Here is a 26,694-nt window from a genome sequence, read left to right as displayed (position 1 = left end):
TATCTGTTAACCTCACCACTGAGCTCCAGTGACCTGCCCGTGTGCCTTCCCAGCACTGGAATTACAGGCTTCTGCCTATAAAAAATGTTGTTTTAGAGATTGAATTTAGGACCTCATGCTTGCAAGGCAAGCACTTTACTAGTAAGCTCTCTCTCCAGCCCCATATGTTTTACTATCGTAATGTGTTATCTGTATTTAGGGGCTAAATATATAAACAATGCAGTATTACCTCAGCACACTACTTTGCCAATTTGGTCTGGAAGAGTTTTATACTTTTTTTTTGGTGTGAGCTTCTGTATATGCAAAACAAATTCTCTGATCTCCTCCCCTTTATTTTCTTATTGGTTCTATTATAGGCATTTATCACTTTATTTTAGAGATTGTCAGTGAAAACTGGATATCAGATTTTAGCTGAATATAGCTATTTTTTCCCTTTGAAAACAGAGTATTAATTATGCAGCCTTGCCAGGCTTCTGTGTGTAGCCAGGCTGATCTCAAACTATTGATCTTCATCTTTATCTAGCTTCAGAGTCAGTTACTTGATTTGTTTTAGGTAGGTTTTGGTGATATATGAAATAAGATTGTTAAAAATCTTATATAAAATAAAAAGATCTGAAATAAAATGTTAAATAAAGGATGAATTATGTGGTGATCAGCAGGACATGCAAGGTTCAGCAGTTGAGTTTGTCCCCTTTAGGCTTTATGTTTCTTAGTGTATGAAGATGTGAGCAGGGAGCTCTGCTTGTTGCTCTTCCCTCAGTGTTTTAACGGACATCCTTTCAGAAGGTGGTGTGTTGGTATCAGAGGAAGTACTTCTAGATAGTACCCATTAATACAGCTGACTGCAAGATACCAATATGAGAACGTCAGCTGCAACTTTAGAACTACACTGTAGAGAAACCACTCCGCTTTAAAAGCAACTTTTAACTTTAAAAAAGAAACTCTAATAACAGGAACCCACCCCCAATCCTCTCAAGACTTCTATTCCCCAGTACAGAGAGATGCCTTTGCATTTCTTTCTCATTGTCTGTGAGAGGGATTTTCTTCCTTCATGTTTGGTATCCATGGCAATGACAGAAGGAAACAAGTGTTCACAACAGTCATAACAGGAAGGAGAGATGGGCTCCTGGGCCTGAGAGGAAGGGTAGAGCAATATAGACAGATCATTCTGCAGACAGAGAATCCAGAACACCCACAGAGGAAGGATCAGATTTCAGAGATGAGGTAGTATAGGAATTTAGTGCTTACGACAGTGTCCTTTGCCATACAGAAGCTTTGCAGTTTTATGAGATCCCATTTGTCGATTCTTGATCTTAGAGCATAAGCCATTGGTGTTTTGTTCAGGAAATTTTCTCCAGTGCCCATGTGTTTGAGATGCTGCCCTAGTTTTTCTTCTATTAGTTTGAGTGTATCTGGTTTGATGTGGAGGTCCTTGATCCACTTGGATGTAAGCTTTGTACAAGGTGATAAGCATGGATCGATCTGCATTCTTCTACATGCTGACCTCCAGTTGAACCAGCACCATTTGTTGAAAATGCTATTTTTTTTCCCATTGGATGGTTTTAGCTCCTTTGTCAAAGATCAAGTGACCATAGGTGCGTGGGTTCATTTCTGGGTCTTCAATTATATTTCATTGATTTATCTGCTTGTCTTTGTACCAATACCATGCAGTTTTTATCATGATAGCTCTGTACACAGCTTGAAATCAGTTATGGTAATTTCCCTGAGAAGTTCTTTATTCTTGAGAATAGTTTTTGCTATCCTGAGTTTTTTGTTATTTCAAATGAATTTCAAATTGCTCTTTCTAACTCTGAAGAATTGAGTTGGAATTTTGATGGGGATTGCATTGAATCTGTAGATTGCTTTCATCAAGATGGTCATTTTTACTACATTAATCTTGAGCATGGGAGATCTTTCCATCTTCTGAGATCTTCTTCAGTTTCTTTCTTCAGAGACTTGAAGTTCTTGTCACACAGATCTTTCACTTGCTTGGTTAGAATCATCCCAAAGTATTTTATATTATTGAAAAGTTAGAGAAAGGACTAAAGTAGCTTAAGGGTTTTGTAACCCCATAAGAAGAACAATATCAACTAACCAGAAGCTTCCAGGGACTAAATCAACAACCAAAAGGTATCATTGATGCCTTGTCTGGCATCAATGGGAGGAGGGGCCCTTGATTCTGTCAAGGCTCAATGCCGCATTGTAGGGGATTGTCAGGGCGGGGAGGTGGGAGGGAGAGTGGGTGGGTAAGGGAGAACCCCCATAGAAGCAGGGAGGGTGGGAAAGGGAATAACATTGAAAATGTAAATAAAAAAGTCCAATAAAAGAAAAAAAAAGAATTTAGTGCTAACAACCATTAGCAGTAAAGGAATGGGCTAGAGTAGGTTGGATGTGCTGTTGAGGATGTCCATGGAGAGTGGTTGATAGTAATTGTAAGGAGATCAGAATCTGCAGTCAGTCTAGCCTGGGCCTTGGCTGTCCTAGATGCTGCCCTTACATGGCCATTTGCAGGTTGGGTCTTCCTGCACACGGCATCCTTAAACTGGCACTTCCTTTTCTACAAGTAATATTATTGGCAGACACTTAAAGGACCATAACAAACATGGTTGGTGTTTTAATGTTACTCTCAAATGTTTTATCAGACTTTCTTTTGATATATATAATTTTAGAATATTTTCAAAGATAATTTTTTATCGTAAATCTAAGATGGTGTAAATAAAAATCTCTTAACAAGGAGACAAAGCACAGTTAAGTAACAACAAAAACAAAAATGCAACTTGAGTCTTCTCTAATGGAAGAAGTAATAATCTTAATCTAGAAAGAAGCATGAGCCAGGTTTGGTTCCACATCCCTTAATCTCAGCAGGCAGGTCTCTGAGCACAAGGCTGGCCTGTTGTGTTGTGCACGGTGAGTTCCGGAACAGCAGGGACTACATAGAGAAGCCCTGTCTCAGCAGCAACAGTGCAAAACCAAATGAAACCACGGTTTCTCATGGATTAAAAACTACAAAAGAGCAGCGCTAGTGATATCTAAATGTTCAAATATTATATCCAATTTAAAAAGTAAGCATTTAAAAGTGGGCACCTAGAAAACTAAGTCACAATAGTTGTCAAAATATAACCCCAGAATAAGAAATTTTAAGTAAAAAAATTAAATATATGTTTCTTCAGTTTTAGCAAATTGGTGTAGATGTTTATGTAATTCCTCTTAAAGCTGGTTTATATTTACAAAGTAAGCAGCCATATATATGTGAAGGTGCTATGAATTTAGTAAATACCATATCATATGTAGTAATGCTACATGAGTAATGAATTTGATTTACATTAAAAATATTCAACAGACCTTAATTTGTATTGACTGTACTTGGGATTAATTTCTGTTTCTGTCTATAAGACACATATTTTAATTTGTGATGTTCCTTTTGGTGACATTTAATAAGAAGGTGGCAGATAAATGTAGCTTTTTATTTTAATGAACTGACTAGTTGAATTAAATAGTGAGGCTTTTTGGATTCAATTAAATCTTAACTTAAATGGATTAAGTTAATTACTACTTTTGTTGATATTTGGCTTTGTTACACTTTAAAGTTTTCTTACTCTCTAAAATTTTGAGAAAAATGTCAAGACTTGCCCCACATACTTTGAAGATCATTATTTATGAAAGGATTCAAAGAAGACTAATGAATGTAGTTTCAGATTATTCATTGTGCATTATTTCTAAAACAGTTGGAATAGTTCCAAGAGTTTTTCACAGAATAAATCTGATTTGTACAGTGTATGCCATGAGGAGCATGTGCAGTGGTTAAGAGTGCTGGTAGCCCAGCACACCGGACAAGGGGTTTCTATGCTTAGGAACCTAGAACCCCATGGATTGCAGTTTTGGAAATAGCTAAACACTCAGTAAAGTGTAACATTTCTGTGTCTCAACTCAGAAACAAAGTAGGCAAATACAGTCCAACTGCGGGCCTGAAAATGTTACTAAACCTGTTGTCTCTTCCTGTAGATACACAGTAAACATCCTTGCAAGGTTATTGGCTATAGTATGTTAATGTGATTAGATTCCTGTAATAACATTCACATGTCCTCTTTCTAACATCCTTTCTCTTTAACGTATTATAGTATAGAACATATTGTTCAACTACAAACTCTCCTCTTAGCTTCCACTGACAACTAGTTTACTGTATTATTTCCTTAAAGAAATCTTTTAAACTTTAAAACGAATGAAAACAACAAGAGTTTTAAGTTTTAGTATGGTGTGGCAATCACTTTTCTCTTTTCTTTCTTTCCTTTCATGTGCTGCATCTAAACTTCATGTGCATACAGTGCTCATTTGTTCTCTCCTGTTACACTTCAGCAGGCTTGTTGTTTTACACTGTCACTTTATGTGTAGATCAATTTTGAAATGCTTAAACTTGTGTTTAGATTCATCTGCTTTGCACACACTTCTCTTTGCTCAGCTACTCTTCGTTGAAAGGTTGTTTTGCTTTGTTCTGCCTTTGTTCCTACGCCAGAGATCATAACCAGAGACATAGGTCTTTTGAATGCTGATGTAAATGGCTTTACACTTTTTTTTTTTCCTTTTCTTTTTTTCGGAGCTGGGGACTGAACTCAGGGCCTTGTGCTTGCTAGGCAAGCGCTCTACCACTGAGCTAAATCCCCAACCCCGGCTTTACACTTTTAATTTAAAACTTTTATTGTTTATTGCTAGTCTATAGGAAATCATTTGTTCTTGATTACTAACTTCATGTTCTCATGCTAATAAGCACTGCGCTTGCTTATTAGTTGCATTGGTCTATTTGTTATGATATTTCTTTACAGACAACCCTGTCATCTGATGACAAAGACAGTTGGATTTGTGTCTACTTTAAATTCATTTTCTTGGTATAGTGCAGTAGCTAGGAAGTAGAGTATAGTATAAAAAACAGTGGTAGGAGACAATGCTTTGGTTTCCTGCCATTAAGAATGACATTAGAGAATAGAGAGGCGGTTCAGTGAATAAGGATACTTTTTGGTCAACATGAGTGTCTTAGTTACTTTTCTACTGCCATACAGAGACTCTGTTACAAGGACAACTTACAAAAGAAAGCATTTATTTTGGGGGCTTATGGTTTCAGAGGGGTAGAATCCCTGAGCATCATGACCAGGAGCATGGCATCAGTCAGGCAAGCACTAGAGCAGTAGCAAAGAGTTTACATCTAATTCACAAGCAGAAGGCAGAAAGAGAGGACGAGGGTAGGGGTTGGTTAACTGGAATGTTTGGGCTTTTGAAAGCTGAAAGCCCATGTCTGTGACACCTCTCCCCCAATGAGACCACGCCTTCTAGTCCTTCACAAACATTTCTACCAACTGTGACCAAGGATTCAAATGCACACACAGGGGGGCGGGGCATTTGCACTGAAATCCTCAACTGCATTGATGGTCTGAATTCAAGCCCCCAGATCTGTGTAAAAAATTGCTTGTAGCTGACTCGTGTTCTTATAGCCTCACAGTTTTGTGTGATGGTGCACAAAGGTGGGAATTATTGAGGCTTCTGGGCCCCAGCATAACCCCAAGTTCAGTGAGAGATTGTGTCTCAGAGGTGTACTATGGATCATGATAGAGCAAGACATACATTCTTTTTTAACCTCTCTGTGTGTACATAGGGTACTCATTTGCACATACATGTGTATACATCATGCATAAACCCTAAAACTGATCATTATTGGTTATAGGTTATAATAGATTTTTATAGGTTGATTGCCAAGAGTTGTTCTGATGATTGATGCTTGATTTTTGTCAAATGTGTTGTATATTTTATGATCACTTATTTTCTTCAGCCTACTGATATTGACTGTTGTTATTTCAGTTTTAAAGGGTGAACCACCCTTGACTACCTGGAATCAACCTCAGTTGTGCTATCTGTGTGCTTTCTTCTCCTCCATGCACTGGTGGGTTGACTCCCTGCTACTTTGTTTAGCAGGGTTTCACATCTGGAATTGGGAAAGCTGTCAAAAGTTTTTACAATGACTGTCTGATTTTCAATATTGTGTAATGCTGGCCTGTAACAAGGTAGTAGTTTCTTTATTGGCCTTTATAGTATGGAAGAGATTATAGAGAATTGGTACAATATCTTTGTTAAATTGGTATGTCTTTGTTACACATAGAATTTCCCAGTAAATATATCTTAGCCAATTGCTTTGTACTTGCTAGAGTTTTAAATTATTGATTCAATCTCTGTAACAGATATAAACATATTGGTGTTTTTAACTCTTCTGTGATTGATCTATTCTGTCTTTCAAGTGACTGGCTGCTTATTTTACATGGATGTAGCTAGGTGTTTGTGGGTATACAGTTGCTCATGGCATTTACATTATCGCTTCAATGTTCAGAAGGCTTGCCGTAGTTATTATATACGAGGAGTTTGTGCTTTCTGTTCTTCCAACCCCAACCTCCAGCTAGCCCTGGTAGAGCGTTAAGAATTTTGATTTACTTTTTGAAGGAATTAGATTTTTGTGCCTTTTTTTCAATTCAGTTGATTTCAGATTTAATTTCTAGTATTTCTTTTCTGCTCTCTTTGGGTTTAACTTGCCATTTCCCCATTTTTCTGTGACATGAGTTTAGGTTCTTGAGTTTAGCTGTTACTTCTTTCTTTGGTTTTCTTTTCTTTTTTCTTTTTTTAAAGATTTATTTATTTATTTTGTATATGAGCACACTGTCACTGTCTTAGACACACCAGAAGAGGGCATCGGATTCCATTACAGATGGTTGTGAGCCACCATGTGGTTGCTGGGATTTGAACTCAGGACCTCTAGAAGAGCAGTCGGTGCTCTTAACCACTGAGCCATCTCTCCAGCCCCCTTTCTTTGGTTTTCTAAGCACTCTTCTTTTTTTTAATGTCCCATGTATTTATATGAAGTGTATATTTATTTTTGTTAAGAATATTTTACAATTTTTCTAGGAATTTGTCTTTGATCATATATTTGGAAGATTTGGAAGTATGTTTTTTAATCTTAAACTGTTTGGAATTTTTTCTAGCTACCCTTTTCTCACTAGTTTCTGATTTCTTGTCTTTTTTTTTTTTGTTATTCGGAGCATATAGTGCATTCTTTCTGTTCTTTTAAACTTAGTGACAATTGTTTGATTATGCAGAAACTGGTGTATATTAATAATACCCCAGGCGGGCTGCTTTTGTCAGAAGAATTAGCCTGTAGTTGTCAGTTGTATCTGGTTGGAAAGTGGTGTTTAATCCATCTGTGTGCACATTGATTTTATGCTTGCCTATCCCAGATGGAGTGATGGGTCGGCCTCTTCTGAGGGTGGGCTCGTCTGCTTCTGTTTGCAGCACTCTCAGTTCTTATCTCGGGTTTGTCACTTCCTTGATAAGGTTTGCTGTGTACACATCAAACACAGTTTGGTTCATACTCCTGAGAAGAGTGGCTGCAGACATCTTACAGTCTCCAATGCAGAAGGGTTTGAAGTTGTATGCGCAAGGTGGGGGGGGGGGATTGCGATTGAATGTGGTTGAGGGAGAAGATCATTTACCAGGGCTCACAGTGCATGTGCTTGTTGTGATGATTGGGAATCTCCACTGTATCTCTCCTAGGCGATGGCATGAATAGGAAAGGCTGCCCAGTAAGAACTAGACTGGGCACGTGCCTGTGACTCCATCTGCCAACAGTGAGCTGTAGAGTTTGCAGATGTTTAGGACAGTCAATTAAGGAAAAAGAGACTTTGGCTAAATTATTTTAATTGTATTCTTATATTATATTTTGATATACCAAGAACACCCTGAAATGGCATAGTGATCTGATTAGTACCATGAACTTATTATAACACATTTTCTATTTCAATGACTTTATAATTGTCAATATTAGTATAATTTATTCCTTTCAACTGTTTTGGGATAAAAGTACACTTTAAAATTATAGTGCTGATTAGGTTAAAAGGAATCAATTAATATAGGCCATAGAAATTATCTGTGCCGGAAAGCTGACAGCTGGGGAGTTTCGAAAGGGCACATGTGCTTAGAACTTCACTCTATTTTAGATAAACGCTCTGTAGTTAGTGATGGACTTTGTACCGTTTATTAGTTGCAACTCTCCTTGCCTTGTAATTTCCTTGCTGAACTAGCTGACAAGGCGTCAGTTGGCTATTCCTTGATGGTTAGGACAAGGCATTTCTTTAACATCCTTTTATTTTACCTTACTTTATGTGGAAAGTTTGGAACACTGGTCCTGGGGAACAGGAGGGAACTGCACAGGCGTGCTTTGGAGACACAGTTTGTCTCGTTCGAGGGATGCAGGAGGATTGGAGATATCTGTGTTAGCTTTAGTACCTAAAGCTCAGCTTCCACAGGTTGAGTTTGCCACTCTCTTCTTTACCTGGTTACAAAGTAACATTCGTGGGCAGTATAATTTGACAGGTATGAAATCATGACAATTTGCAGTATCTTCCTAGATACAGGGGACTAAAGCTTCAAGATTCCGGTTTCCTAGTGTCAGGTGCTTGCTAGTTTTGAAGGAAGGTGTTGTTCCCTTATTTTAGTAAGAAGTAGATTGCCTGCTTTTGTACTCAGGAGGACTTGTCTCAACCTCGGTTCGGTGAATAAAACCTATAAAATCCACCCAACTTCAGTGTTCCTTTTTTACTCCCTTAGTGATCTTAGAGTCAGTCTAAAACCCCAGAAGATACATTTTCAGATCATAATATTTTTTTCATCTTTTAAAAACTCATGTTGAATTGCTTTCAGGTTTCAATTTATTATCTTTGTCTGTTTTTGTATATGCCCTACATGAATGAGTGTGGCTGTGCATGGGCCATCACAAATCTGTGGAGGTCTGATAACTGTGGAATTGGTTCTCTCTTTCAAACTTCATGTAGATTCTTGGGATTGACTTTAGGTCAGCAGGCTTGTGTGACTCATGCCTTTGCTTACCACTGACCCATCTTGCCATCCTTCATAACATTCTTAATCAACTCTAATTGATACAAAAATATTTTCAGCATATTCAGCGAAGTTTTGCCTTATCATTGTAACCTGTCAGTTTAGTTTCTCCCTCTGAAGTGGCGTAGAGGCAGTCCAGGCCTTTCAGTGCTGACAGAGGAAGTAGGTAGGTGCATCTCTCTGTGCTGCTGTGTGTCAGTGACCTTTATTCATGGCTTGCCCATTCTCACTCTTCTCTTTAGGTCTGCTTCCTTTCTAGTTCATACAGAATGTCGGTACATATTAGGACAAGTGTCCTCTTTGAGCAGCGCAGTCCGACTTTGTTAGTCACGTTGACTTGAAGCTCACCAATACTGTCTTTTGCCTCTACTGCTCCCTCACACCTGCGCACACCGTACCATGAGCTATCCTCAGCCGGGGGCAAGGCCTTTGTCAGGCTTTTGATGTGGAAAAGAGTGTTTCTGGCCACTACCCCTGCTCCAGCACCGCACTGCCATCCAGTTTTGTTGTTGTTCGTTTTTTGGTTTTGCACATAATTTTTCAGTTCTTTTTGTTAATTTTACTGGGCTTACTAATATGTTTCAGAGTACACTATTCTTTTGGAATTCTAATGTTATTTCCTTAGCTTTGTTTTCAAATTTGATAATTTTGTTCTAATTTTCCTTTTCTAAAGTCAAAAGGGCTTATCTGATTAGTTTCATCTGGATTTTGGAAGTAAAGACATTTTAGTTTTTGTTTTCTTTCATTGACCTAGGCGATCAGGGCTATCACATGCTTGTTAGTATGCATAACTGACTAGAAATTAGGTATTTAGAAATTTATTATTTAGTACCACTTTCTCCCTTTCTTCATTTGTTTCCTTTATCAATGATTTCTGTATAGAGATACATTTAAAAAAATTATGGGCTGGAGAGATGGCTCAGTGGTTAAGAGCACTGACTACTCTTCCAGAGGTCCTGAGTTCAATTCCTAGCAACCACATGGTGGCTCACAACATCTGTAATGGGATCTGATGCCCTCTTCTGGTGTGTCTGAGGACAGCAACAGTGTACTCATATAAAGTAAATAAATAATCTTAAAAAATTTACCTACAAAATCAGAAATAATTTCATATAAATTTGAAAGTTTGTATTTTCTAATACTGATTTTTTTCATTTTTATGTTTTTACCTATTAAATAAATTTCTTTTTATAATAATCTAAACAATTAGGAACTGCCATCTAGATATACATCTTTTCACTTAAAAATTTATAGAATACAACTTCATTTAGTGTAAATTGAATCAAAGTAAAAGAAAAGTATTTGAAATAATTCTTAATCAAATTATTATAAGCCATGCAAGTTAATGATTTACTTTCATATGTGAAAGTGTTTTATAAACCTTAAAATGCCGTATATGTTACTATTTACCATTGTATGAGAATGGAGTAGTTTTTCTATCACACCTTGATTTGTAGAAGAAAATCTCAGTAACAGTATTTATGAACATTTATTATTATTTTGGGGCACACAAAGGATTTTAAGTGGGCAGCCATTGCCACAAACTTTAGATAATTCACTTGCATTATTGCTCTTTGAAAAGTCCTGTTTACTCCCTGTTTGTCCCATACTCTGCCTCACTTCATGTAGTCTCCTCTCTCAGTTATAGCGCTGTGTTAATGGTTTCTTACTACAGCCCCCTCTGTACCGAAACTTTGATTTTCCTTTACTGCCTGCATACCCGTTACACACTACATTCTACTACTCATCTTACTTTGAATTGTATGTCATGCCCATTAACAAGTCTGGAAATTACCAAGGGCAGGGCTCCTGTCTTCTTTTCATTTTTGTCCAAGTTATAGAAGTACTAGGAGCTTACTAGCTGTTCATAGTGGTTAGTATAGTGTGTATTTATAGTTTCTTAGGATATTTGAAAATAGTTTTGTTTCTAATTTTATCTATCAAAATAGGTGTATGCTTCTAGTTTTTAAAGCTCCACTGTCATACTTTTTCTGTTAGTGGGTTCTAGCGTCATGTTTATTCTTGTTACTTTATACAAGGTATAAGATACTTTAAAGCTGTCAAGGACTTGGTGCAGCTGGGAACTGCTTGCATGCACAATGAAGCCCTGAGTTTGGCTTCTGGCCCCAGTACCCACTTTGTGGCAAACAAACCAACCGGTGTGGTCCTGTGTGTTGGTGATCCTCATGCTGGGAGGTGGAGGTGGGGACAGAAACACCCTGGAGCTTGCTGACCAGTCAGCTTCAACTGTTTAGCATGTCAGGCAAGTGACCCTGTCTCAAAAGACCAAGTGGACACTGTATCCTGAGGAACAGTACCCAAGATCCTCTGGTTGCCACATTCAGGCATAAATACATAATCCCTCCTACTATGTGTATGCATGTACTCTGTGCACACAAAACAGTTGACTAATAGAGTTTCTAAAAGCAAATGCCATTGACATCTAAATATATTGGACTTAGACTAGGAAATGACTTTCTTGTTATGGGGACACCCCTGTGAGTCTTAGGATTTTGTTGTAGCTTTAAAACGCAATAGTTTTAAGTGTGATTCCCTAGCCTTACCTTCTAAAGATCAGAGGGAGATTGGCTTATGTCTGCAGTGAGGGTGGGTGTTTCTCTGAACACCTGCCCCTTTCCTTCTGTGGTATTGAGGTTTTGAACCCTGTCTACAAGTTTCAAATTTTAATTAGCTTTTAATTTCAAATAGTGTGTTTTAATTACATCCACACCTCTCCCAACTCCTCTGAGACCCACCCATTTGTCTCTACTCACCAAACTTTGTGTCCAATTTATTTTTTTTAAACCCAATTTGAGATGCTAGTGAATTCTTAGATAAATTCTTCCAGCACAGGGATTACAGGCACACATGGCCATGCCTGTTTCTTTGTTTTTCATGTAGTGTACACATGCACGTGTGCGTGTGCATGTGCATGTGCACGTGTATCCCAGGCTGTCAGTCTTGCATGGCAAGCAGTTTGCCAACTGCACCCTGAATCCTTGACAGTGCTGAGGCCTTTGGCCTGAGCATGGTAAGCTGAGCAGGGACTACTAAAGAAAACTGTTTCTCTCTCTCTCAGCAGCATCAGATGCCAATAGCTCGTCTCCAGGTTGGGGTTTAGCCTGGTTATGGCTCGCACAGACCTCTGTGAGGTCATATGTGCAGCTGCCCTGCTCTGCCCAGAGACACTGTTTCCTTGCGATCATCTGTCACTTGGCCTGTATGCCTTTCTACCTCCTCTGACTTCACTATTCTGGAAGCTTGGCAGCAGAGGGTATGCTGTAACGGTCCATTTGGAGCTGAGCATCCTGCAAGTGCCTTGCTCGCTGCACCTTGACTGTGTCTCCGTTAGTCACCAGCCACCGCAATAGCGTCTCTGCTCAGGGCTGAGAGACGCACTGTGCATGTGTGTAAGTCCTCAGCGGTCTGCTTAATGCCGTGTCCGTTTAGTTCTGGGACCTGTCTAACCAGGCACTTCTGTCTGCACACTAGTAAGTGGAGGGCTGACATTTCTAGAATTTTCTATAACAGAGAACAGAGAGATTAAGCCCTAGCCTTGCTAACAGTGTGTACTAGTGCACATACCTAAGTGATGGGATGTCGGTGTAGGTGTAACTAGGGCTCTGCCGCGTGCGTTGTAGTAGATGAGTGGTGGACTTATCCTCAGCAGCATGCACTCACACATCCTCTTCACTGACTGATACTCTACTGGCTGCTGTGCCACGGTCCCCTGTCCCCATTCACCCACTGAATGTCACGCTTACCAGTTACCAGTAGAGCAGCTGTGAACAAGAGGTTTGGGTGTGGACACAAAATTGTATTTTCTTTGGAAAATACCAAGACACACAAGTGCCAGGTTGTTTGTTAAGCATTTTTTTAAAAATTCCTTTAATTATTTCCTTTTACAGTCACAATATGCAATTGCAATTACAGTATCATTCCATCATTTTATGAAGTAGCCAGTCTTCCAGAGTTGCTCTGCAGTGCTCTGTTGGCACTAACAGTAAAGGAGGTCTCTGTCGCTCTCCAGCCTCCCAGCGTTTGGTATCCTCAGCGCATTGCGGTTCACAGTATTTGTCCTGTGCGCTTCTGTTAGGGGTGTGTAAGCATTAGCATTGCAGTTCGACGCTTGACATAGAGTTTGACATGCATAGTATCTTCCTCTTTTTGCCGCTAGTTAAGGTGCCATAAAATCTTTAATAAAATCTGGAAGGCAGAGTTACACTATCCTATGTACAAAGATATTTTAAAAATTTCATTATTATTACTATTTTTTTCCTTCATGGTGCTGAGAATTGAACTCAAGGTTTGTGCATATGAGGCACTAAGCTGCATCCCCCAGCTCCAAAGTATCCTCATTACTGACATAATTCTTGACTTTTGAAGTGACTTGGAAAGATAATTATTATTTTTCTGTCTTTGAATTTGCTGTATAAATGGTGATAATCTTACCTCAAATAAATACAATATAAAATTTAATGAAAACTTCAATAAAGATACTGATTTCAAATATGATCCAATCATGTTTTTTAAAGAAAATATTTAATGTAATTTATTGCGATGAAATTTTGTTCTATAATGAAGTTGAAGAAAAGACATTTAAATAATTCTTAAATTGATTAAAAGTAATCAAAATGGGATATTCTGAACTATGAGATCAGTGTTTGTATACACCAGGACATGTATCTACCATGGCTAACTTCAAAAGTAAATGGGGCCTTATCTATCTATCTATCTATCTATCTATCTATCTATCTATCTATCTATCTATCTATCTATTCCTTTTTTAACAGGAAAGCCTAACTGTGTTAAGAAAAATCAGGCTGTGTTAAATAGTTTTATGATTCTTAAGAGTACTTGGTTACTTATTATGCCTTGGTGGTTAACAATTGTGTGCGAAGAAGTCATTATGTTGTAAAACTGATCATGAAAACTCAGGAGAAACCCACAACCTCCATCTTCTTGGTAAAGTCCTGTTAAATGTCTGTCTTTAGCTGGTGACATGGTGTCTTTGGTTGCTGCCCAGATGCAGTGTGAGTTAGTGTGAGTGTAGCTGCTAGGGGACTCCTGTTTGCAGGTTAGCAGTAATTCACCTTGTTAAATCTCAGCACTCACTGTGTTCCAGCAACAAGTAGCATTTGTTTTCTCAATCTGGAGAGGGTAGTTAAGGTGGTTAATTACCAACCAGTGGTGTCTTTTTTTTTTTGTTTTTTTTTTGGTGAGAAAGCCATGTAGGTCTCATTGGCTCTAAATAGATAGCCACAAGTTCTTAATAAAATAGTTATTCTAGGATGTTTTGCCTTTGTCTGAATTCTTTAAATGACTTCCTTCCCTTCCTATTGACCTCATTTCAAAGTTGAAGCTAACTTCAGAATGTCACAGGGTAACAATATTACAGTATAGGTTTTTTACTGGATACTGTCAGATACTGTTTTATTAGTACTTTGTTGTTTGGTTTTTTTCCCTGTAGCAGCAATGATGTATACAGTTTCAGTAATCTGGCCAAGTCTTTTACTTACAAGTCCTTTGATCCTTTCTATTTCGAAGCTAGGATCACTATTTGACAGGAAGAAGAGAGCAGTTGTCTTACTTCCTATTGCTATGATGAATACCATGATCACAGGAACATGTAGAAGAAGGGGTGCATTTGAGATTCTGGTTCCAGGTCAGAGTTCATGATGAGGAATTTGGGGCAGCAGTGCCAGCTGGGGAAGCACCTAAGAAACTTTAGTTCAAACCTCATAGCACAAACAGGGAGCAGAGAGGGGGAGGGGGGAGGGAGGGAGGGGGAGAGAGGGGGGGAGGAGACAGAGAAGGACAGACAGAGACAGAGACACAGAGACAGAGACACAATGACAGTGCATACTAGGATTGGCAGGCAACTTTGGAACTCCAGCAGGGTCACACCTTCTATCACTAACCAAACAGCACTACAGACTAGGACTGATCTTAGTCTATGGGGAATATTCTCATTCAAACCACCACAGTAGTGGTGTTGGGAGGGATATTCTAAACTGCTTCTCAGGCACATTGATCTGGCTACATCTTCTTAAAAGCATGTTTTAGGTTGTTAAAATCAGCTTCTCTTGCAGCTTTTACTCAAGAACTGGATGAAGCCTGCGTCTGAAATGTTGCCCAGAGTTTCTGCTGAGGCCTCTAGTGCTCACCGAGGGAAGTCAGAGCAGAACTGAAATGGCAGGAACCTGGGGCAGGAGCTGATGCAGAGACTGTGGAGGAATGCTGCTTACAGGCTTGCCCCTAATGGCTTGCTCAGCTGTTTTCTTATAATACTGAGGAGCCAGGGACAGCACCACCCTTAATGATCTGGGACACCTACATCAAACATCGATCAAGAAAATGTATCGCCAGCATGCCAACAAGGCGATCTTTTCTTAATTGACATTGCTGCTTCCTAACGCACTGGCTTGTGCCAGCTTGACATATAAACTAGCCAGCACACGTGCCAACTCTCATGAGTCTTACCCTCTAAAACAGTGGTTCTCAACCTTCCTAAGCTGTGACTCTTAATACAACATAATACAGCTTATGTTGTGGTGACCTCCAGCTAATAAAGTTATTTTGTTGCTACTTCACAACTAATTTTGCTACTGTTATTAATCATAATGTAAACATCTGATATGCAACCCAGGTGAAAGGATCTTTTAACCCCAAAAGGGGTTGTGATGCACGGGTAGGACACTGCCGTAGAGGAAGAGCTACAGGCAACTGGTTGCTAAGAGCGGGAGAGTTGGTGTTCAACAAGGATGAGCCCTTGGCAGGTTAGCCAGTTGGGAAGATCGGTTGCTAAAAATATTTGAACACCATCCCATAAGGGGATGCAGGTTGTGTTTACAAATTTAATATGCATGCATATGTATGTAACACACACGCATGCACGCACGCACGCATGCATGCACGCACACACACACACATTGTGGTAGTTTAAATGAGTTGGCCCCTATAGATTTGAATGCTTAGACACCAAGGAGTGGAACTCTTTAAAAGGATTAGAAGGATTAGGAGGTGTGGCCTAAAGGTTTGCTACCTTTGAGGTGTCAGAAGCCCATGGCAGCCCCCCTCCCCACATGTGGATCAGGATGTAGCTCACAGCAACTGCTCCAGCACCATGTATGCCACAATGCTCCCTGCAATAATGGACTAGCCCTGAAAGTGTCATCAAGGTCACAGTCAAATACTGTCTTTGATAAAAGTTGCTTTGGTCTCTCCACAGCAACAGAACAGTGACTGAGACATATGCACACTTGTAACAATTATAATTAACAAGTTAGAAACTATGAATTTGAAAAGAAATGGGAGGGACACAGGGATTGGAGGAAGGGGGAGAATGATGTAAATATAGCACTCATATGTGAAATTCTCAAGAAAAAGCTTGCATCCCCTGATGGGGGCAGACAGGAGGGTCCCAGGAGCTTGCTGCAGGCAAGACAGTGAGCTCCAGATTCGTTAGACTGTCTCAGAAAAGGTGAAAAGGATAGGGAAGCGTCACCACCTGTCCTATACAGATACACAGGTACATGCACCTACACGTGTGTGTGGACACACGCATGTGTCGCACACATATACAATCATAGTAAATAAAAATCAAGAGCAATGAAACTTTCATTGTAAGAAGATAGATGTTCCTGTTTATTTTTGCACAGAGAATTAAATCTTGATGAGACATTTGATACCGCATGGCATTAAGTGTCTTTACTATTGGTCAGTGTTGGCTGGTACTCTGATGTTATGATCGTTAATGCTGAGAACATCACTTCACATATATGTACAAACACTTGGTAGAAGTACAGTTAGGGCCGTTCCAGGAATTGTTGGAAATTGTTAAATAACGCTAAGTCAAAATTTATTTAACAAATTTTAAATGAAATTAAAGGAAGTAACTGAAATACAAGTTCCTAAAACCAAACATTCTAACACGTGAAATCCAGAGATAAACCAACTTGATACATGATGAGGAATGATGCTAGGAAATGGGAAAAGTCTTGGTATTTTATAATTCAAAACATGTTTCTAAAAAGGTAGAAAACTTTCTGTATACATAAAAACACTTTGATTCACAACAGGAAAGTCTGGCTGGAGTCAGGGCCCAGTTGCTTGTGGAAGTGTGTGCTGGCCCTCTCTGCATGGTATGGCAGAGAGGCTCAGAACCAAGCCTGCAGTGAGGTTGCTACAGCCAGGCAGTCACTGGAAATACAGTTTTGGTGCTAAAATACTCAGAGTCAACTACAGGAAAGTTCCAAGGTTTCATGAGAAGTAACATGTCATCATTAGTGATCTGGATGTGCACAGCGCTCTGTTCTCTGAGGACAGCATACTTAGCAGACAGTTATGACTTCACTTGTAGTTTGGGATTGCACAACAGGTGGGAGCCTGGGGATTACCTTCACCTTAAACCAGAGGAAGGACTCTTCTCAAGTGTAGCCCTAGTGTCTTTAGTGCGTAGAGCTTAGCTGAAGATCGGATGGAGGCCTTTCCATGTTTGTTATGTAATGACTCCATGTGCATCCATGTGCGTATGCTACACAATACACAGCTTCATCCAGGGGGGTGCCAGGGCTGCAACTCAGGTCATCAAGATTGGGCAACAAGTGTCTTTACTGTCTGAATAATCTTGGTGGCCGGGATGGAAGTTTTATTTAAATTCTATGAGTAATTGTAGTTCTACAATTGTTGATTAGTTCTTGATTAATTCTTATTTTATATCTGTTCTTTGTAGCTTTCCAAAGTTGTTTTTAAACGTGTAATTTTAACTTGTCTATCTCAGGAGGCAAGTGTTTTCTGTTTCTGGGCACACCTAACCATGTGTTGTTTGCCTCAATTCCCAGAGTGAAACAGCAGCAAAGCCACTTTGTGTGTGTGCATCTAACTTACCTGTCTATCTACTGAGAGACAGGACTTCCTTTCTTTAAATTTTATTTTTCTTGGATATTTTATGTATTTACATTTCCCCCCTCTCCCATGTGCTCTTCCCGCTCCCCCTGCTTCTATGACGATGCTCCAACTCCCACCCACACACTCCAGCCTCAGTGCCCTGGCATTCCCCTACACTGGGGAAACAAGCCATCACAGGGCTAAGGGCTTTTCCTCCTATTGATGCTGGACAATGCCATCCTCTGCTACATACGTGGCTGGAGTCATAGGTCCCTCCATGTGTACTCTTTGGTTGGTGGTTTAGTCCCAGGGGGCTCTAGGTTGGTTGATATTGTTCTTCCTATGGGGTCGTGAATCCATTCAGCTCCTTCAGTCCTTTCTCTAACTCCTCCATTGGAGACCCCTTACTCAGTCCAATGGTTAGCTGTAAGCATCCTCATCTGTATCAGTAGGGCTTTGGCAGAGCCTCTCAGGAGACACCCATATCTGGCTCCTGCCCCCAATCACTTCTTGGCATCAGCAGTAGTGACTGGGTTTGGTAGTTGCATATGGGATGGATCCCCAGGTGGTCTTTTGTGACTGAGTTACCTCACTGAGGATGTTGTTTTCTAGTTCCATCCATTTGCCTATGAATTTCATAAAGTCATTGTTTTTAATGGCTGAGTAGTACTACATTTTCTGTATCCATTCCTCTGTTGAGGGACATCTGGGTTCTTTCCAGCTTCTGGCTATTATAAATAAGGCTGCTATGAACATAATGGAGCTTGTGTCCTTGCTATATGTTGAAGCATCTTTTGGGTATATGCCCAGGAATGATATAGCTGGTCCTCAGGTAGTACTATGTCCAATTTTCTGAGCGACTGCCAGACTGATTTCCAGAGTGGTTGACAGTAGATGCTGGTGAGGATGTGGAGAAGCTAAGACGTTCATTTCTGTCCTTTCCTGTGCCGCCCGATGTGGAGAATATGGAGAAGCAGGCATTTTTAGTATAACTTTAAAAAAGCTTGGTTTTAGCATTATTGTATAGTTTCACAGTTTTTGACACTCCAAGTCTGTTTTTTAGCCTAACTGTTAATGGTGAGGAAGTTTAAAAAGACAATGTTAGAGTCTGATTTCTAACTTCCCACACCTCCTTAACACCAGGTGGCAAGTGCTATTGAACATGTGGTCAGGCTGGTCTAGTGTCACAGCTAATAACTGCTACAGTCCCATGGGTAGCTTTTTGGTGGCTGCCAAGAGCCTCCTGAGTCTCCTTAGCTGGCTGTAATATGACAAACTATTGGTGTTTTATCACCCAGGAGTTACATTCGGACACTGACGTGTGTCGTTGGCCAAGCGGGGATTATGTAGTGGCTGAGGAAGGGAAGTCTCTTTTCTCTACCTGTCATGTATTTGAAAGACATAAGAGAATTTATTCTTTTAAAAAATAATTAAACACAAATATGTAAATTAAATATTGCTATCATAAGTTTCTCTCCCCGGATCTGTGACCCAGCTCTTTGTGTGCGGATGACCAGTCTTCGCTGCTTCGAGGCAGAGTCAGTACGGTGAGAGGACAGAGTGGGTCCCTCTGGTTATAAGGAAGGTGGGAGGTGGGGCATTCCTTGAGGTGAGTCAGTGCTCGGTAGACAGAAGTGGGCGGGATGGTCAGCAGTTGGTATGTTTTGGCTGTACTCTTTGAAGACTAAGTGCCTGGAGTCTGAAGACTCAGTCAGGAATGATCAAGAGATAAGTCACAAGCAGAAGTAAATCAGGGTCGGGAATGATGTCTCAGGAACAGTTGTATGGATTTAGGAGAATGGATCCGGATTAGTCATTTAAGGGGGCAGGAAGTCTTTCCCTGATGTGCGTGAGGACACGTGAGGTGGATGTGTGCCATCCCCTTTGAAGAGACAGTGTAAGTTCTCATGCAGTTGGCTTACTGTTTCCACAAGAGAACTGATACTCCAATACTTTATGCTCATTGATACTGGGAATTAAGGTCTAAGCATGGGAAGTGAGGCTTTTGTTTTTTAATATAGACCATAGATATAGACTACTCATGACTTTTATAAAATGTCCTTCACAGACTGCCATTCTTTGAGATTCCCTAATCTTGCTTTATTTCCTACTGTGAAAACTAGCTAGCAGGGTGGGATTTTTGTGGTCAGTACCACTTCTCAAGAAGAAGTCTAACTCTTGCAGTGGCATTTTACTACAAAATCATTATTTCTTTATATATTTAAATTATATTTTAAGTCATTAAATACTCATTTTGTATATTATGAAAAGTACATAAATTTTTGAAAGACCATAAAAAGAGAGTAAAATTGTTAGTTCCAAAGTTTATACCTTTCAAATATTAGTAAATTCAGCATTCTTATGATCATCCCGTTTGATTAAAAGCTGGGTCCAGATTGTTTCTTGTTGCTCCTTATATGTGGTGGGCTTGTTGTGTTGTGACTTACCTGGACAGATGGAGAAATGTTATGCTCTGTTTCTTGAAATATTTGTCTTCAGATTTATCTTTTATTGCAGAATCCCTCTTCCAAAACTCTGCTGGCTAGTTTTTTGTAAGTTTGACACGAGCTAGACATCATCTGGAAGAAGGGAACCTCAATTGAGAAAATGCTTCAGGAAGACTCAGCTGTCAGGCATGTTAATAATTAGTGATTTTTTTGATGGGGGAAGGCACAGCCCTTTGTGGGTGATGCCATCCCTTGACTGGTGTCCTGAGTTCTATAAGAAAGCAGACTGGCTACCCCCAGTTCCCCATCCCTCACTGCTACATGTTTCTATTCAATTTCCTGACCCTCTGTACTTCTCTCCTGTCCCTTCCAATGCCTGGTCCTCCCCCCGACCCCTATCATCTCTCCTTCCCAGGTTCCTTCCTCTCTCTACCTCCTGTGATTATTTTGTTCCCCATTCTATGTAGGATTGAAGCATATACATGTTGGTCATCCTTCTTTTTGAGCTTCACGTGGTCTGTGGATTGTATCTTGGGTAATCTGAGCTTTTGGGGTAATGTCCACTATCAGTGAGTGCCTACCATGTGTGATCTTTTGTTACTTCACTCAGGATGATATTTTCTAGTTCCATCCATTTACTTAAGAATTTCATGAAGTCATGAAGTCATAGCTGAGTAGTATTCCATTGTGTAAATGTACCACAATTTCTATATCCATTCTTCATTTGAGGAACATCAAATATTTCCAGCTTCTGGCTATTATAAATAAGGCTGCTATGAACATAGTGGAGCATGTGTCTTTGTTGTATGTTGGAGCATCTTTTGGGTATATGCCCAGGAGTGGTATAGCTGGGTCTTCAGTAGAACTATGTCCAATTTGCTGAGGAACCTCCAGATTGATTTCCAGAGTGGTTTTGTACCCCATTTTTAATCGAGTTATTTTGTTTGTTGATGTCTAAGTTCTTTGGACAGGAACATTTCTGGGTTAAAAATGTGAGGTACATAGTGGCCCCATTCCTCAACTGGGGGCTGTTCCTCTCTCACGGAGATGGTCTCTACAGGTTGTATCTCCCCCTTGTTGGCATTTCAGTTCAAGTCATCACCATTGGCTCCTGGGAGCCTCCTGCTTCAAATTCCTCACACTTGGTGGAACATCCTTTTCCTTCAGCCTTTGCTGTAGGCCCCATCTCTTGCTAGTGGGTGTTGGTGGGCGTTAGAGCCACGAAGGGTTACAGGACACTACGTTTCTTCTCATGCAGCCCTCAGGCTTCTGGTCACATGCAGGTGGCGTTGCCTTCAGCCAGGAAGGTAGTTCACTTCTCTCTTCTCAAAGTGAAGTTTGCCATCATAGCCAGTGGGTCATAAGATCGGGTGGCTCCTGGGGCCAGTGGCAGGGTGTGGGATGTGTGTGGTCAGTGGGTGTTCAGTCACTGGCACGAATACTCATTTACACTATGGGGCGTTGCCTGTGTTCCCTGTGCTGTGCTCAGGGTGAGCCACACTTCCATTCTGGAAGAAGCTGCCATGTCCATCAGGCATGCTAGCTTAGGCTAAGCAGTGACGTGGCCTAATAGTGCCGCCATGCTGAGGGATACCCATGTTTCTCAACTGCAGTGCACTCACTGCCATTTGCAGACATTTATCTGCGTGATTCTGTGACTGCTTAGTGCTTCCCAGTGAAATACCTGTTGATTCTGAAATGGAGAAATAATTAAATGGACAGGATAGCCTGATTTGCATAGGATTTCTTTTTCTGTGGCAGATGCTTGGTGTGTTTTCATGGGAGTGAAGAACATTATCACTTTTACAGATGTCATCAATCTTTAATAATCAAAATTCCTTTGTCAGGAAAGGTGGTATAGCTGTACAGAACTGTGGTTATTGTTACACTGCATTATTTACAGTAAACCTGCTTCAGTATTGGTAAATACACTGCAGTGAGATCTCTGGGACTCTGTCCAAGATATCATTAAAATATGCCTCACACTCATTGGGCTTGTGAATAACAGCTCAACTGAAATTGAGCCACATGGTACAGTTTAAAAATTCTGAGCCCACAAGATAAGGGGAACAGTATGGATGCACACAGCACACTCAGCACCCTGTGCTTGAGTAATAAATCTATATGTAACTTTACATTAGCTTTTAAGCTATAAATCCCCAAATGATTAGTTTATTAAGTTTGAAGTACCATAACACTATGATTAGCTGTGAGTGTGTATGAATACCTAATAAACTAAAATATTCTTTGGTCTAATAATCAAATCTAAGGATTAGGTAAGAAGGTAGATGCTTCTGAACAACTATTAAAATTGATATTAAACACAAGTTAACAATGTTGTCTAGCAAAAGGTCAAAACAATAAAATCTAGTAAATTAATTGATTTTACTAATCAAAGAAAATTTTTATCTTAAAATGGGATTTAGAAATTATTAAATCTGGGGTTTAAACTATTGATTATGTTAAGTTAAAACAAAATGTTTGTATAAGTGAGGTGATTTAAGAGAATAAAACGTATTTAGGGTTTTTTTCTAAAAAGAATCTACTAGTATAATTACATTTCTTTCTGAGTATAGTTATATTCTCATTGAAAGGGTGTGGGCAAAGGTTTACTTCCTGTCACTGTTGGTGTAAAGTATCATTGATGTCGAATGATGTGTACAAATCACATCCCAAATGGCCTCTTCTCAGTGAATGTTTTGTGTTTTCCAGGTTAGCGCTCTACGTGTATGAATATCTGCTCCATGTAGGAGCTCAGAAATCGGCCCAGACATTTTTATCAGAGGTATGTTTTACATATTTTCTGCATCACACTTGCTATTAAATGAATGAATGTATACGGAACGATGGTTTGTAAAATCATTACATAGCAAGGGCTTAGGTGTCATTTGCATAGTGCAGTCTTTGTAGTTTTATCTAAGCATCTTTTAGTATCGCTAACTGCCTTTTCTGTGCAACTCAATAACATTCTAGTTAACTTTCTAACAATTCATTCCCTTAGGAAGTTACTTCAACATGGCCATAGTAGTCAAGAAAGCAAATTTGCTTTAGAAGCTTCTGCTAGGCCTGAGGAGGCAGCTCAGTTTAAACTCCAGAACACACATACACCAGAGTCTGACTGTGATAGCGTTCATTTCTATTCCCAGGCCAGAGGAGGTGAGGACAGGCAGATAGATCCCTGGTGGTCACAGGCCAACTGGGCCAGCCGACTCTTCACATTTCAGGCCACAGAGAGGCCCTGTCTGGAGAAGAGGTGGATGAGAGCCAGTGAGATGTCTGTTTGGGTGAAAGTTCTTGTCAGCATGACTGATTAGCTGAGTGTGATCCTGGGACAGTGCTGTAGAGGAAGAGAACAGACTCCTGTAAGTTGTCCTCTGAGGTCCACATGAACACCACAGCACTCCTCAGGGCACATGTGCACACAGCATGCACCACACATGCCTGCACACACATTAAGCCGCCTTCCTGCACACATTTCTAACAGTATCTTATGTTAGCACTGTTTATAAGTTTTGGTAATGTGGATGTGTTTGTTTTTGTTTTATGTGAATAAGAGTTGATTGTTTTAAAACATTTTTGATCATTTTATTATAGCTCTGGCTAGTCTCTGTCTTTTTCTTCAGTGTTGTGCTTTGGTTTTGTTGTTGGGAACAGGCTGACCTCATACTTGCCGTAGTCCTGCCTCAGCCTCCCGAGTGCTGGGACTACAGGCAAGTGCTCCTCTTTCCCGTTTCTAGCTCTGAATCTGAGTGTTCTTGCACCAGAACTCTATTTTTCCTCTTTATATTATAATAAATATAATGAAGGTGTTGGATTTTGTCACTTAGTGGACACATCATATACTAAGGTTTATTACACTTACATTTTAAATTATAAGGAATTCATAAGATACATCATATTATTACAATTTTATTAATTGAAACATGATTAAGTTGGGGTCACACAAGTTATTGAGTTATGGAACTAGAATTCAAATTGTCTGTTTTCACACCAGGCTTTGTCTTCTGGGCAGTGCTCAGTGTTACATTCCTCTGCCTGAACCCTCTCCGCTATGTACCTGAAGAACTTAGATGTCACTGCTCACTGGGATGGGTTTCTCAGGGCGGTTGGCTTTCAGATGGTACTGCAGCCTGCAGCCCCCACGGAAGGCCATTGCATACTGAGTGGGAACATTTTCACATTATCTTCCTGATGAAAGAGCCTATGGAATTTTAATTAAAAGAATAACATCGTTAGAACTATACTTTAATGTTCCTTGACTATAGACAGCCTGAATGTAGTATTTTATAGCTCTGCACCCTTCTTAGGGTTGCTTTTTCCCTTAATTTTACTTGAAACACGCACACAGTTAGAACATGCTCTTTGTAGAATGACTTTTTAACCAGCTCAGTTGTGTATGGCCGTTCATATTCTATAAGTCCTCTCTACTCTAGTTCCAGATTTTTACCCCATTCATAACTGTTAACACAAGAAACCTAAAATAGGCAGAATGGCTTATTTGAGTTGAGTATTTTAGTAAAGAAATGACTGAGGTAGTTACTTTAATGTAATGTTTTTAAAGCAAAATTCTCCTTCAGGATGGATGAGGTTATAAGTCGCCATGACATTAATAAGTTCCAAGTCAGGATTAATCTGCCAGACGTTTTTTCCACGTCCTTTCAATGGCTGTTACCCTTGGGGAGGCCCAATCAGAACTGCTGATGGCATCTGCACTGTTTCTCAGCCCAGTCATTGGGCGTAATCCTTTAAAACAAGCTCCTGACCTGAGCCGTCAGAACTTGGATGCTTCTGATGACTTTGCTGTTGGTCAGAAGAGTGAAGACCACGGTCAGTGTCAGCCTGGCCCTTCCCCTCTTATTATAGATAAACTAAAGAAGCAAGACCAGGACAGACAGAAGGAAAAGCAACCACAGGAGGCACAAAACCAGACAGAGATGCAAAGACCCAGTCATTCACAAAATTCGGAATTCAACTGGTCTCTCCCTCTTCTATTCAGTGAAAATCACTGGGCTATGGTAATGAACGAACTGCTCTCAGCTGCACCGAGGGGGCCAGTGTTACTTTTGATAATTTTTAGTGTTCACTGCCCCCAGCCTAAATATAGTTTGAATGACTTTCCCTTTTCTTACTCCTAGTAGGAGAGGAGGAACAACTCTTGAGAATCAGTTCAGCACACAGCCCTGTTCTGCTCCTCTACAGGACTAGTAACATGCAGCTGCCACAGAATGTTCAGGAACTTTTTAACTCTAGGTCTACCTCACGCTCATTGCTAGTTGTCTTTTCTTGTTACAGTGTGTCCATGTACAAAGAGAAGTCCTGTTGGCTCTTGGAATTTTTATAATGTTCATGCTTGGAAATGAGGCTGGATGTTCTTAACAAATACAATTAAGAATTAGAATGTTAGCCAGGTGCCTTTAATCCCAGCATTTGTTTGAGGCCAGCTTGGTCTACAGAGTCAGTTCTATGACACGGAGGGATATAGAAAGGACTGCTATAAAACCAAACAAAAACAAAGCAGATAGTAGGAATTAAAATGTTATCGTAGAGTTAACCGTTTCCCCTCTCCTCCTATAGTTTATACACTTTGTCATGTTGTCATGTTGGCCAACAAGTTGGCTCAGAATAGTTAGTAGTATTGCCACATTTAAGGAATGGTTGTGTCTTTAATGCTCAGTTATGGGACATTGTAGACTTTAAAGTTTTGTTCTTCTTTTCACCTATATAAATAAGGAAATAAAATTGTAGACAGTTTCTGGGGCTTTAATTTGAAGGCCATGCAGTTCAATCCGTAAGTGATTTTTAACCGAATGTCTTGAGTTTGACTATGCTCTACGACTTAGCTGATTGTCTTAATTATGAAGAAGTGGATTGGTGCGTGTAAGATTCACGTGTTTATAATAGTATCTCGGTATCTAGAAGGCAGGCACTGATTGCTCCAAGGTGTGGCTCACACATGTGAACAGGAACGTTTTCTATAATTTGTACCTTAATATTTTTTTTTCTTTTCTGTTTTTGTATATGTACGTTGTGGGCACAGTATAAATATGCATCTGATATGTACATGAATGTGTCACAGGTCGTCGCTTGGATGACCTATAATAATCTGGCTTTTTGGTGTGACCCTTTGTAGTAAAATACCTCCGGCTCTAAGATCTAATGTTGTAAGTTCTCAAGGCTTCCCTGCCGTCTGTGAACCTCGGTGGAGGGACGCTGACTTCTCTTGCTGTGCTTTCCTGTTCCTGTGGAGAATTACAACATATTCTGCTGCTCATAACTTCCAAAAGACACTCAGAATAGAACCAAAACCCAAAAATAGCAAAGGACTGTTAGGAGTTTTCTCAAAAATTATTTATATATATATACATATATATATATACACACACACACACACGTTATTTTTTCATCTTCCTTCTAAAGCAAAGCGGTGCTGTCTGAT

At 39.9% G+C, this 26,694-nt stretch overlaps 1 protein-coding gene across 7 annotated transcripts in view; it reads left to right on the top strand.

Moving 5' to 3' along the window:
* The window catches only part of Ssbp2 (single stranded DNA binding protein 2), a 253,947-nt gene that overhangs the window by 50,083 nt on the left and 177,170 nt on the right, over window positions 1–26,694 (top strand). For all 7 annotated transcript variants that reach the window (XM_032899052.1, XM_032899050.1, XM_032899048.1 and 4 more), the window contains exon 2: window positions 22,971–23,043. In XM_032899052.1, coding sequence (XP_032754943.1) covers window positions 22,971–23,043 — 73 coding nt within the window. The remainder of the gene's footprint in view (window positions 1–22,970; window positions 23,044–26,694) is intronic.

This window comes from Rattus rattus, chromosome 3 (assembly GCF_011064425.1).
Source record: "Rattus rattus isolate New Zealand chromosome 3, Rrattus_CSIRO_v1, whole genome shotgun sequence".
Taxonomy (NCBI): Eukaryota; Metazoa; Chordata; class Mammalia; order Rodentia; family Muridae; genus Rattus; species Rattus rattus.
The sequence above is the reverse complement of the archived record's forward strand: the minus strand, read 5'-3'. Positions and strand labels throughout refer to the sequence as shown.